The sequence below is a fragment of the Camelus bactrianus genome, chromosome 3 (assembly GCF_048773025.1).
Source record: "Camelus bactrianus isolate YW-2024 breed Bactrian camel chromosome 3, ASM4877302v1, whole genome shotgun sequence".
NCBI classification, from domain to species: Eukaryota; Metazoa; Chordata; class Mammalia; order Artiodactyla; family Camelidae; genus Camelus; species Camelus bactrianus.
In genome coordinates, this window is record NC_133541.1 from 48,257,599 (window position 1) to 48,271,092 (window position 13,494).

The window sequence follows — 13,494 nt, forward strand, 5'->3', positions numbered from 1 at the left end:
AAAGACGGGGTAAATTTTCAGCCATTTTCTTTAACTTTCAACTTTGAATGAAGAATTGGTATTTTAATTGCTTCCAGTGGTAAACAGGTCCTTTTTTGAATCGAAGTCCTTCCTGTGACTTGTGGATCTAACCTTTGGTATAGGGTTAAGATAGTGTACTCAAGATGGATTTTCATTGTCAGCATTGGTATTCCTCTTCTTGTAGAAATCTCATCTCTCTTCTCTGAGTACCGGTTCTTGGGCAGTTTCTCTGATGCACCTTTTACATCACAGTTTTTTCTTATTGATTTATTTGGTCAACTCAGCTAATAGTTATTTTTCAGTGTCTGCTGTTGGTTTTTTTTTTTGTTTTGTTTTGTTTTTTTAGTATAAACATTATCATGTCTTAAACCTACGCATGTAGTATTATCATTTTACCAGTTGGATGAACTTAGATATGGGTGCACATGTTTAGGTGTTGGTAAAGTATTTCCTGTACAGTTTTAAAAGCTTCTTCCAAGAGGTTGTAGTTTAACCACGCATGTACTCTTTATTATATAGAAGTGTCAAAGTCAGTAATTATAAGACATTTCTGTGAAAAATTTTGATAACTTCTAGATTTCTCCTTAGGCAAGCTAAAAAAATTTTTTTTGGTTGATTGTAAGTACTCCAAATATTTGTTGAGCTTAATTTTTGAGGGCAACTTCTTTTCTTCAAAATACAGTAAATCTCTATTACAATGTAGGCAGTGAGGGGATTAACAGAAGTATTTCTGTTTTAGTGTTCTGATGGGAGACTACCTCCCAGTTCTCATACTGGAAGCAAAACTTTTGCTATGTGGCTGTGTCACTGTGTCAAAAAACAGACACAGCTGTATTACATGAGAAAAATACATGGCTGCCCGTGTTTGACCTTCCTCTTTTTTTAAAAAAGTCATCTGTTTGGAAGTAGTCAGCTGTCATTATTTGCATTAGTTATGTTCTGCTAAAGTCACTGCAAACAGAATTAGCAAGTACTGAACCATGGTTCCTAAGAGAATTATAGGGTTGGTTCCTTCAAAACCTAATGTTCCTTTGGTCACATTTTCATCACCCTATCAATATAAACCTTGTTTTATATATGTTTCTGTATACAGATACCTTATTTAATATATGTTATTAAATCATAAACATTAAACTCATGGCCAGTAGCACTATAACTCATACATTTATCCATTTAAAAAAGTGGGACTGGCTCTCCTCTGGGTCCAAGTACACAGGCCCTTGGTTACCGTAGTTAATAAAGGTAAACAAAGGAGCAAGGATTATAGCCCACCATTGTCTATAGGACATCTTCCCCTGATAATTTTTTAGTTTTAACTTTTTTTTAAATCAGATTCACTATATGAGGGAATGTTACTGGGACCCACAACCTCTAGTCTCTTTTTAGAGTCCTATCTCTGGTAAATATGTTTCTTAATGTACATTTCTTAAAGAATTTGAAATCCAAACTGATTCTTCCCATAAGAATATTATACATGTATAATATTAAGGTATATAATCCAAGGATAGGTCTATATTGATTGAATTTTATGAGTTCAGATAACCTAAAAATACTTGTTTCAGACATTACCTCTTTAATCTAGCTGAAGTTTAGTTTTAATTTGAATAGTCCTTGGGAGGGACATAATGTAAGAATTGAAGCATTACCAGAAGCTATGCTTAGAAGTTCATGAAATAAGATTTTCTTATCTAAAACTGATTTATTCCAGCTAGCATTGTGAAATTTAGTCTGCTTATACCAGACATTCAGTAAATATTTGTAGAAGTAATTAATATCTAGAAAGAATATTCAAACATAATATTCTAGCATTCCAGTGATTTTGATTTTTAATTGATGTTTATATTGCTTTTAGGGTGGATCTATTTTATTAATAACAGGTCCTCCTGGGTGTGGAAAAACAACAACTATAAAAATACTGTCAAAGGAGCATGGTATTCAAGTACAAGAGTGGATTAATCCAGTTTTACCAGAATTCCAAAAAGATGATTTCAAGGAGGTACTTAATCCTGGTAAGTTTGCTGTGAAGGTAATGGAAATAGTGGAGGAAAATCTATGCTTTGAAACAAGTCCCCCCATCTATATCTAAGATTTCTAAAACCATGTTGAGTATATATTTTTGAGATGAAGGTATATATTGCCACTCCTATAGTAGATTGGCATCTGCCCACTACCAGCTGCTTCACAATGTCTGAGTAGCAGTCAGATGAAACTATATGGGTACATTTTCTCACTTACTTCCAGTTTCAGAGGGGAGTAATTTTAGGAAAAGGAAGGGAAGGGACCCTCCAGTAGAGAAGAGTAGGATTTTTTAAGGATGAAGTCTTAACTGTTTTATTAGATAACAAGCTAATCAGTTTACATTATTTATGTACTTTTTTCCTAGGCTATGGCTGGGAAATTAGTGTAAATAAACTCCTTTTGTTTAAATATAAATCGAGCCTTAAAATGTGTTAAAGTAACTTACCTCCAAACAAGAGAGTTTAGAACAAACCTGTTAGAATCAAATCAAATCCAAGTATATGTTAAAGACTGTCTTTGGAGTTTGGAAGGGGACTTTAACACAAACACCCCAAAATAATGACAATCCAAAAATAATCTAGTAGTACGATATAACTTCATATATATGCTCATAAACTCCAGCGCGATCATTTTTAACTTTCATAGTTTTCTTATTGCTACTTCAGGTAACTAAGCTGGGGTATCCAAAGCTCCTAGGCCACTTTGGAGTGAAAAGAGTTCTGTAAAAGACAATCATATTTTATCATGGAGTATTCCTCAAAATCCTTTCTCTGGGCTCTTCTTTAGTATGCTTCATATGTACTGTATCTTTAGTATGCACACCCTTATGCTGCTAATATCCCATACTCCTGGAATTCCTCCTGCTTTCTATCAGTAAAATTCCTTTTGACAATCTAGTAAGTTGTTATTTACAGTCTTCTGTATCAAATATTCCTTCCCTTATTCCCAAGTCACTAATCAATCATTCTATTTTTGTCATTAAAACTTCATTAGTGAGACCAACTCATTTGTAGTCAAGCACTCATTTGGAGAGTCTTCCTTGTGTAGGCAGTCATAAATATTTTTACAAGTAGTATGACTGTTATACTAATAGCTGTGTTCTGAAGTCAGTTAGCTCCATATTACATTCATTGTTAGAGAAAAGTTACTGTTGCCCATAGTGACTTTTATCTTTTGAAATGAATATTCTTTTATTTATTTATTTATTTATTTATTTATTTATTTATTTATTTATTTATTTAGGGGGTGAGGTAATTAAGGATTTTTTAGAATCCAGAAACTCACGCATGTCAGGTGCGCACTGTACCACTGAGCTATACCCTCAACACCTTGAAATGAATATTCTATTTTAACTTTGAACTTTGCCTAATTAGAAAACAGGATACAATATTACGAGCTCCTTCATGTATATGTAAATGTATTCATTTATATATATGTACATTATATACATATGTGTAATATTTATCTGTATGTAATTTGTTGAAAGTAAGTGTTAAATATGTTTCCTTTCAGAATCAAGCTTCCATATATTTCCATATCAGTCTCAGATAGCAGTTTTTAAAGAGTTTCTACTAAGAGCAACAAAATACAACAAACTACAAATGCTTGGAGATGATCTGAGAACTGATAAGAAGATAATTCTGGTTGAAGTAAGGACAACTTTTGTAATTCTGCTGTAACTATTGAGTAAACAATTGCAAGATGTATCTTACGTGATAATAACATTACCTCTGTCCATAATATTAATAGTATTAATAGTGGTGAAATACATGTAAAGGCTTTTTGTGATAGCAGAAGCCTGGAGTATTCATTCAATAAACTTGAATAGAGTAGCTATAGATTAATGAACTTAAAAAATTTAATAGCTTAAGTATAGGAAGGCAAAAAATATTTGGAAAATGACATCTTAGTGAAAATATTTTCACTTGTAGTGACCCTAAGAAATTTGATCTGAAAATCCCATTGATGCATATTACTGTTTAGGGTATCAGCTATTTGATGTTTCCTTTAATTTCTGTAAAAGTTCTGGTTGCAGTACATTGAATGGGTGATATTTTTTCCTGTCCTGGTAAATACAAATCTGAAAATAAATTTACGTGGGAACAAAACTGAGCTAATGTTTATCCTGTGTTTTTGATAGGATTTACCTAACCAGTTTTATCGAGATTCTCATACTTTACATGAAGTTCTGAGGTGAGTTTCAGTGAAGTTTTCTGAAACTCCAAATTAAATGGCAAATGGCTTAAATTGCAACATTACTTGCTATCTTTTGTTATTTTAGGAAGTATGTGCAGATTGGTCGATGTCCTCTAATATTTATAATTTCTGACAGTCTGAGTGGGGATAATAATCTAAGATTACTGTTTCCCAAAGAAATTCAGGAAGAATGTGCTATATCAAATATTAGGTAAGAATGAAATTTCTGCTTAAAATGTTCACATATGTATTGTATATTTAAATTAATTACATAACTGCTATCTTTCTTTTAAAAATATTGACAGTTTCAACCCTGTGGCACCAACAATAATGATGAAGTTTCTTAATCGAATAGTGACAACAGAAGCTAATAAGGTAAGTCTCTTAAGAACTGATTAACTTGAATCTTACACTGTAACTATAGAAAGCAAACTTAGGTGGTATATAAACTTGAAGAGTTAGAAGCACGGATTATTTGTTTTTAGAATTAAAAATTTTTAATTATACTCATAAGGCTTTTCATTTTAGAAAATGTGGGAAATACTGATTTTAAAAAATCCTTAACCTTTTCCTACTTTTAAACTTTCTCTTTCACATTGAAGTAAATTGCTTGGTTTAGTGCTCTGAATTGTGTCTATTATCAAGAAACTATTTCCTAGCATCTAGGTCCAAGTCCTCTACAGTCCAACTCTACTTTTGTTCTGCTGTCAACTCTTTAAAAATTTAATGTTTTTTTTTCCATTGTGGTAAAAAATACATCATAAAATTTACCACCTTAACCATTTTTTCCCAGCTTTATTGAGATATAATTGACACATAACATGATGTAAGTTTAAGGTGTATGACACTGATTTGATAAACTTACATAATGCAAAATGATTACCACTATGATTATTGTTATCTAACACCTCCATCATGTCATGTAATTACAATTTTTTTCTGTCATGGGAACATCTAAGATTTATTCTCTTACCAGCTTTCAAATATATAATATGGTATTATTAACTATACCATCTTAACTATTTTTAATTGTACTGTTTAATAGTGTTTAACACATCATTTTTTCCTATCTTTCAAGTCAAGATGATGTTAAAATACATTGGTGGAACTTCTAATCCCAACAACATGGTTGTAGGGGGCCCTACTGCTATAAGTCAACTGGCTCTTACATGAACATTACTTTTTTAGCAATGCTGGATCATAGGATCTGAGGGAAATCTCCAAGGGAGAGGTTGTTTGGAGAATTAAACAAAATTATGTATATATGTAGAATACTTAGCTGAATAGATAAAATTATTAATAATGAAAACTTAGAAATAAACGAAGTCCAATCATAGAGCAGTTACTATGGTGAACTATTGTGTCATTAATTTGTGTTTTGAAAATATTTAGTGACATGGGGAAATACAATTTAATGTTAAAAATAATAAGATGTGAAGTTATATAATACTAACAGTAGAAATGATGTTTTCAAACCTTGGTATGTGTCAGGACCTATGTAGAGTATTTTTACATACCTCATCTTATTAAATCCTCACAACAACCATACAGAATTATCCCCATTTTACAGGTAAGGAAACTGAGCTTTGAGGGGAAATAACTTGCATAATATTCCTCAACTATTAAGTATCAGATGAGTTTGAAGTATTGTTCTGGTTCCAGTTCACTGTGCTACAACAAAACAAACAATTGTCGACAACACAATGCACATACAAACATGAACCTATACAAACTAGAAGAAATACATTAAAATGTTAAGTGTGATTAGTTCTGGATGATAGGATTACTTGTAATTTTTTGTTGTCTTTTTGAAAAAACTTTATATTCTCTGTGAACGTGAAAACTACAAATTATAGTTTTAAATATTAAACAATCATTAAAGAAATAACAAAAATAGCATCATACTATATCACTTACATAAAATTTTTAACACTGAGTCATTAAATTGCAAATGGCATTTACTCTAGCAGATTGTGTTTTACAGTAAAAAGAAATACCATAACTTCTTTTTTATATAGTTAATGTGCTATACCTTAAGTAGTTGACCTGCAAGAATGGTAGAACTAGTATACTTTTGATACTGTTGTTGGTGTTACATCACAGGAGCAACAACAAGCATACTATTTAAGTCCCTACTAGCTTTTATAAGATCAAATATTATGATATTGTCTGGAGTCCCCAAGGAAGATAATGGTAGTAAAGGAAGATTTAAAGAAGAGTTTACTCTGGTATTCTGTAGCTTAGTTAATTATATTAAGAAAGAATGTTGACATCTTAAGTGAACTAGTTATAATAGGAAAGAATGTTGAATATCTTAAGTGTTTTTTTTTTTAAGTTTAAATAGATGTTTCTCTCAATTGATAGGAAAAAAGATTTTTAGTCTTTTCTGATATCATTAGGTATCAAAGTGTGGAAGGAACTGCTGATCAAACATTTCAGCCACATTTGCTGTGTTCATAGTACTTAACATCTATGGTATTTTCTTTAGCTACCAAGGATCATGATTTCAAGTTATATTTCCTTACTGGCAAGTGATCCGTATCTGAGATTTTTCAAAAACAAGTATACCTCTCAAAACAACTTTTAAAGTAAATGTAGTCACAATGAAAATTAAGTTAATCTGAAAGAGAAGGCATGATAAGACAATTTTGTAGAAGAGTGATAGAGACTTGCTATTTAGATATTGGAACATAATATAATAAAGCCATAGAAAATACTGTGGTATTAGCACAGTAATAGACAAATAGAAGAATAAAATGAGAAGACAGCATAGAAATAGATAAATAATGTGTATATAGGAATTTTTTTCATTTCACGGAAATAGCATTTCACATCAGTGGGGAGAGAGTAGACTATTATGGTTAATAGGGACTGTTGAAACAATTGGATATCCATATGGCAAAACATAATGTTGCCTCTTCATACTATGCACAAAAATAATTTATAGGTGGAGTAAAGGTTTAAATGCAAAAATTAGAAGAATATTAGGAAAATACTGACTTTGGGTTGGGGGAAAGTTGTCCTAAGCAAGAAATGAAAGCCTGAAGGCCATGGATTTACTTCAAAAAAATGGAAAGCTTAGGAAATGACAAAAGGCATGATAAACAAAGTTAAAAGACAAGCATGAGAATGAAAGGAAATATTTGCAGTTTTATAACAGAAAAGCACTAACACCTGAATATGTAAAAATGTGCCTGTGAAAAAAGGCTAAAAACAAGCCAGTAAACAAAGAAATACAAATGGCTAGTAAACGGGAGAGGTGTTCAGCCCTACTATAATCACAGAAAGTCATACTTAAACCGGATGACATTTTTCACATTTCAGATTACAGAAAATTTAAAAGATTGTTATACAGATTTACCAAAGATATGGAAAAGTGAACAGTCACCTACTACTGCTAGGAAAAATAAAATTGGTAAATGTTATAGACACTTTGAAGGACACTCTGCTTCTACAGAAATACTCATGCATGTTGACAAAGATACACAGTCGACCCTTGAACAACAACTGCATGGGTCCACTTATATATGCCTTTTTTCAGTAATGAATACTGCAGTACTACTTGACCCATGATTAGTTGAATCTGAGGATGCAGAACCACGATCACAGAGCGCCAACTATAAATTAGACTCGGATTTTTGACCATGAGGAGAGCTATTGCCCTTAATCCCACATTATTCAAGGGTCCACTGTGTGTAACTATGTATACAGGTCTGTAATGGTGAAAAATTGGTAACAGTGTAGATGTCCCTTCATTAAAGGAAGTATTAGTTAAATTATGGTGTACCTGTAACGTTTTTTTAATGATACAGATTTAAAGATACTAACATAGGAAGATCACAAGAATGGTATTAAGTCATAGAATAATACATACAATATGATGCCACTTACGTTTAAAAAGTTAACTCTATAATTACAGATAACTGTATATACTTACAGATATATGTGCACAAATAGTGGTCCGGAAAGGTTTCTACTAAAATGTTAGCAGTTGTGATGAAGTTTGGAATTTGTGGAAACTAAAAGGACAATAACTTTCATAAAGAACTTTTGAAACAGCTTTTGTTAATAAAGTTAAAAATATATTGAAGGATTGTAACAAGTACTGTTTTTCTGTTTGAATCAGTTTTTATGAGATCTAAAATGAGGTCATCTGTGAACCATCACATAAATTCAACTTAAGTCATGTTGTCAGTAAACTATTAGGAGTTTCTGCCGTACACCAGAAATTAACATAACATTGTAAACTGACTATACATGAATTTAAAAAAATTTTTTTAAATAAAGGCGTTTCTAAAGGGGAAGAGAGGATAAATTTTTCTTGCCTTTGAACTACCAAGAGTGGTATGTGATATATTTACATACATATGCATGTATGTATGTATTATGTTTATTTTGCATATGTATCTATTAAAATATACATACATTTTAAAACTTACCTATTTGTTTGTTTTTAATGGAGGTACTGGGGATTGAACTCAGGACCTCATGCATACTAAGCATGTGCTCTACCACTTGGTATATCCCCCCCCCCAAAAATATACAAACAGTTTATGTACCTTAAATAACTATATGAAACAGGCTTTAAATATGAGTTGATGCAGTTATAGCTTTTTAATACTCAGCAGACTGTATTAATACGTTGAAAAATCCAGTATATGGATTTTCATGTAAATTTCAAAGGTTTGTCAATTTTTTTGTGTACTTCATTTTATTGCTTTTATTATGGTGTGTTTTGAGGTCTTTGTGTGTGTGTGTGTGTGTGTATTTGTATATACTTATGTACATATAGTGGGAGAAAATATAACCTAGTCCAAGTAAAAAACAGTAGTCCTAGTCCACTATTTCATACTGTTCAAATTTTACCTTAACCTGTGATGTCATTGACACTTGGCCCTTCATAAGCAGACTGGTGTTTAACACAGTTTTTTTGGAGGGGTTGGTAATTAGGTTTATTTATTTATTTTTACTTTAACGGAAGTACTGGGGATTAAACCTAGGACCTTGTGCATGCTAAGCATGCACTTTACCACTGGAGCTATACCCTCCCCCACCACATGGAGACTTTTTAGCATTCAGATTTGAAAGATTCTAATGTACTTCCAATAGTTTAGAAAGTAGGAGCTTTTTGTTTTCTGTTTTAGGGCATAGTTTTTTTTTTTAATATTTTCTCATTTTAGAATGGAAGAAAAATTATTGTCCCTGATAAAGCTGCTCTAGAGTTGCTCTGTCAAGGATGTTCTGGTGATATCAGAAGTGCAATAAACAGCCTCCAGTTTTCTTCCTCAACAGGTAATTCTGAAAGGTACACTCTTACAGTATCATATAGGTGACTGACTTTTTATTGTTCGTGAAATGAAATCAAAGTAAACGTACTTTAACTTAAAATTGATATATACATATATCCACTTACCATTTTTTTATTGAGACAGTGTAATAAAATGTATGGACACACACCCCTGTGAATGTGTTACCATATATATCTGTAGACAACAGCTGATTCATTTTCATAGTTTGCCACTTTACGTTTCAGAGTTAATTTGGAATGAGACTTCCTGGGAAAAAAAATCCCTCTCTGCCATTTTTCAGTGACTTAATCTTGCAAGTGACTTAATCTTTCCATGCCTTTATTTTCTATTCTTTTATATGAGAACCTGTCTCATCGAGTTGTGTCAAGATTAAGTGAGGTTATACTTGTAGAGGGTTTATTCCAGTGCTTGACACATATTAAGTGCTCAAACAGCCAGTTGTTAATGAATTTAATAGTATTGTGCTGGGTAGGTTTACTTTTGAACTTATTTCATAATTGTTTATATATGATATGTTTAAAAAACTCATTTCTACTTATTAATATGTAAAAAGGGTGCCTAATTATGCTGTAGTAAAGAGCCCGACTAATGGCAACGAGTTAATTTTTACTGTTAATGATCATAGTTTACTGCACACAGTCTTCATCAGAGAACATTTAACAAGTGACCTACTTGATGCTTAACATTGAGAAATTGATTTTTAAAAATTAAAAGCTCTTTGGAGCTCTCAAAATCCACCTGAAATTCTAGTTTCTACCCACAAGTATAACCTGTTCTTTTAGTTACATCTTTGTTTTTCAAAATAACTGTACAGAGATAGGCAGCATAACACAACTGAAACCAGAAACATAAATGTAAATGGTGCTTCAGTTCACTACAGAAATTAAGGGTCGAGAAGGCTGAAGTGGGTCAGTTTGGGATGCTAACTACCATTTATAACATTATTGCTCTGAGCTCCGAAATTTTAAAGGGAAGAAAATAATTTTTGAGTGTGTCAGGAACTGTATTAGCAGTTATATATTTTTTCATTTAATTCTCAGACTAGCCTAATGAGATAGATAGTGCTAGGATTCAAATCCAGATCTGTGTTTTTCTGCTGTTTCAGGCTGCTTTTCTGAAGTCATACATTCTGAGTTTTAAACAGTAGATTCCCAGTGAAATTTGAACACGGGCATATTCATAAATTGGAGACTGCCCAAATCAGTAAAGAGGTACTATAGCATAGTTGTTAAAGCATGGATTGCAGAACCATACGGCCTGGATTCAAATCACTTACTAGCTGATGACCTTTAGCTAGTTACTTAACCTCCTTATATCTCATTTCTTTACTCTGTGTAATAGTTCTCCCCTAAAAGACTTGTTACGAGGACTGAATTAGTTAATACATACTGTGCACGAAGAACGGTACCTTGTGCATAACACTGTGAGAAATCAAGGTGATGTGACTATATTAGAGTGTGTCATTGTGTACATGAAAATTTGAAATCTGTGTCATGACATACTTTTAGGTGACATTTTATTTTGTTTTAATGGTTTAGTAACTGAAAAAGGACTCTTAGTTCACATTGTAATTATTTATTGGAAAAACGTTTTAATTAGAATATTAGTATAGCTATACCTGAAGTGCTCTCAGTTTTAATTTTCATATTTTAATTTTATTTTAAATATTGTTGCTTGGGTATGTTATTTAGGAAAGAACAATTTATGCCCAAGGAAAAAAGGAATGTCTTCATTAAAATCAGATGCTGCGCTGTCAAAATCAAAACGAAGACAAAAACCTGATAGGATTTTTGAAAATCAAGAAGTCCAAGCTATTGGTGGCAAAGATGTTTCTCTCTTTCTCTTCAGAGCTTTGGGGAAAATACTATATTGTAAAAGTAAGAAAACCTTACACATTTTTAAAAAATATGTTATTAGTCTTATATTTGAAATAAAATACTGATTTTTTTCATATATATCTTTTTTTTTTTTTTTTTTTTTTTGGTGGGGATGTAATTATGTTTATTTATTTATTTTATTGGAGGTACTGGGGATTGAACCTAGGACCTTGTGCATGCTAAGCAGGCACTCTGCCACTGAGCTATACCCTCCCTCCCAAAATACCACATTTTAAAAAATGTCATGTATTTGGGTCAGTTACAAGAAAGAACTCTGACTAGGTCGGATACTGTTTGGCAAAGCTTACAGCCATAGCAGGAAAATGTATTTAAGATAGAATATCTTTGGACTCTGAGTGGGATTAAACATAAAAACCAACTTGAGAAATATTCAAATGAAAGGTGCTACATAATTGTAAAGATAGTGTTATTTTTAATAATTGCAGACCTTTTTTTGGTAGGAGCATCTTTAACAGAATTAGAGTTACCTCGATTGCCTTCTCATTTATCAGAATATGAACGGGATACGCTGCTTGTTCAGCCTGAGGTAAAGTCTTTAATAATGGTACTATTTACTGGATATATATTGTTTACATTTGTGTCCATATACATTTGACCACTGAATTTTTACCAAAATTGTATATACTTTTTTTTATAGGAAGTAGTAGAAATGTCACACATGCCAGGAGAGTTATTTAATTTATATCTTCACCAAAACTATGTAGACTTCTTCATGGAAGTGGATGATCTTGTGAGAGCCAGTGAATTTCTGAGTTTTGCAGATACCCTCAGTGGTGACTGGAATGTAAGACCATTTGATTAAATGTTTTTGTTTATGAATATTTCCTCAGAATTGAGTAAGTTTACTTTTATTCATAATTATTTGACATTATTTTAAGTAATTTCTTAGTAACTATGACAGAATTAATTCATCCAACCCAGTGTTTGTAATGAAGCTTCAGTAGTGAGTCTGATTTTTCTGTGATAATATAGTTGTAATTTTTTCTAAAGGTATTTTCTGATTATAAAACTAATGTATAGTTAGAAAATTTGACAAGCATTGAAAAGAAGATAGAAGGGAAAGAACTGCCTTTTCCTGTACTTTCTGCTAGTTTATTTAAATTTTTACTTATTTTTTTACGAATTTGTAATTATTCACTATAAAGTTTGTATATTTTCTTAACATTTTAATACTGCTCTGACTGGTATAGTAGTCACCAGGCACATGTGGCTGCTTAAGTTAAGTTAAAAATTCACTTCCCTGTCACTAGCCACAGTACCAGCATTTGATAGATAAATCAAATGCGGCTAGTAATTACTGTATTGAGCAGCCCAGACACAAAACATTCTCATAATGGGAATTTCTATTGGACAACACTATTTTGATGTTTTAATGTTTCTGCGTTACAAATATTGAAATAGCGTTAATAATTAAAATTAGGAAAAATACAATAAAAACATTTATAATATAGTTTCTGTATTTAGAGTTTTATTATTCAGCAGTTGCATTTGCTTAATTTTTTATATTGCTTTTTTATCTTGAAATTTTCCAACCTATTGACAAATTGAAAGAGTAGTACAATGAGTACCTATATACCTTTAACTTTTGTTCACCAGTTTTTCACATTTTGCCACATTTGCTTAATCTTTATGTATTTGTATACTTGTTTTGGCTGAATAATTGAAAAGTAATTGTAGCATCACGTCTTAATATTTAAGGATGCCTAAGGACATTGATCTATTACAACCATAATATCATCACACCTAAGAAAATTAATATTAATTCTGTAACATACTGTCCTTATTTCTGTTTTCTCTAGCTGTCTCAAAAATGTATTTAAAATTGCTTCCACCACCCCCATCCAAGATCCAGTTAAAATTCACACATAGCATTTGATTATTATGTCTGTTGGATTTGCTTTAAATAATTTTGTTCCACTATTAATTTTGGGAATGTAGTAAGGTTGAAAAAAATGAACATACAGTAACTAAATATGGTTAGCCTTTTCTTGGTGTCAGTAGTACCAATAAGTACTATTTTGTAAATCTCTTATTTTCTTTATTTCACATCT

General features: G+C 31.6%; 1 protein-coding gene across 5 annotated transcripts in view; it reads left to right on the forward strand.

The window, feature by feature from the left end:
* Positions 1 to 13,494, forward strand: part of RAD17 (RAD17 checkpoint clamp loader component) — a 29,111-nt gene that overhangs the window by 5,857 nt on the left and 9,760 nt on the right. For all 5 annotated transcript variants that reach the window (XM_045512390.2, XM_074359283.1, XM_010949339.3 and 2 more), the window contains 9 exons: positions 1,874 to 2,030; positions 3,553 to 3,689; positions 4,181 to 4,233; positions 4,322 to 4,447; positions 4,542 to 4,611; positions 9,417 to 9,528; positions 11,237 to 11,422; positions 11,884 to 11,969; positions 12,081 to 12,227. In XM_045512390.2, coding sequence (XP_045368346.1) covers positions 1,874 to 2,030; positions 3,553 to 3,689; positions 4,181 to 4,233; positions 4,322 to 4,447; positions 4,542 to 4,611; positions 9,417 to 9,528; positions 11,237 to 11,422; positions 11,884 to 11,969; positions 12,081 to 12,227 — 1,074 coding nt within the window. The remainder of the gene's footprint in view (positions 1 to 1,873; positions 2,031 to 3,552; positions 3,690 to 4,180; positions 4,234 to 4,321; positions 4,448 to 4,541; positions 4,612 to 9,416; positions 9,529 to 11,236; positions 11,423 to 11,883; positions 11,970 to 12,080; positions 12,228 to 13,494) is intronic.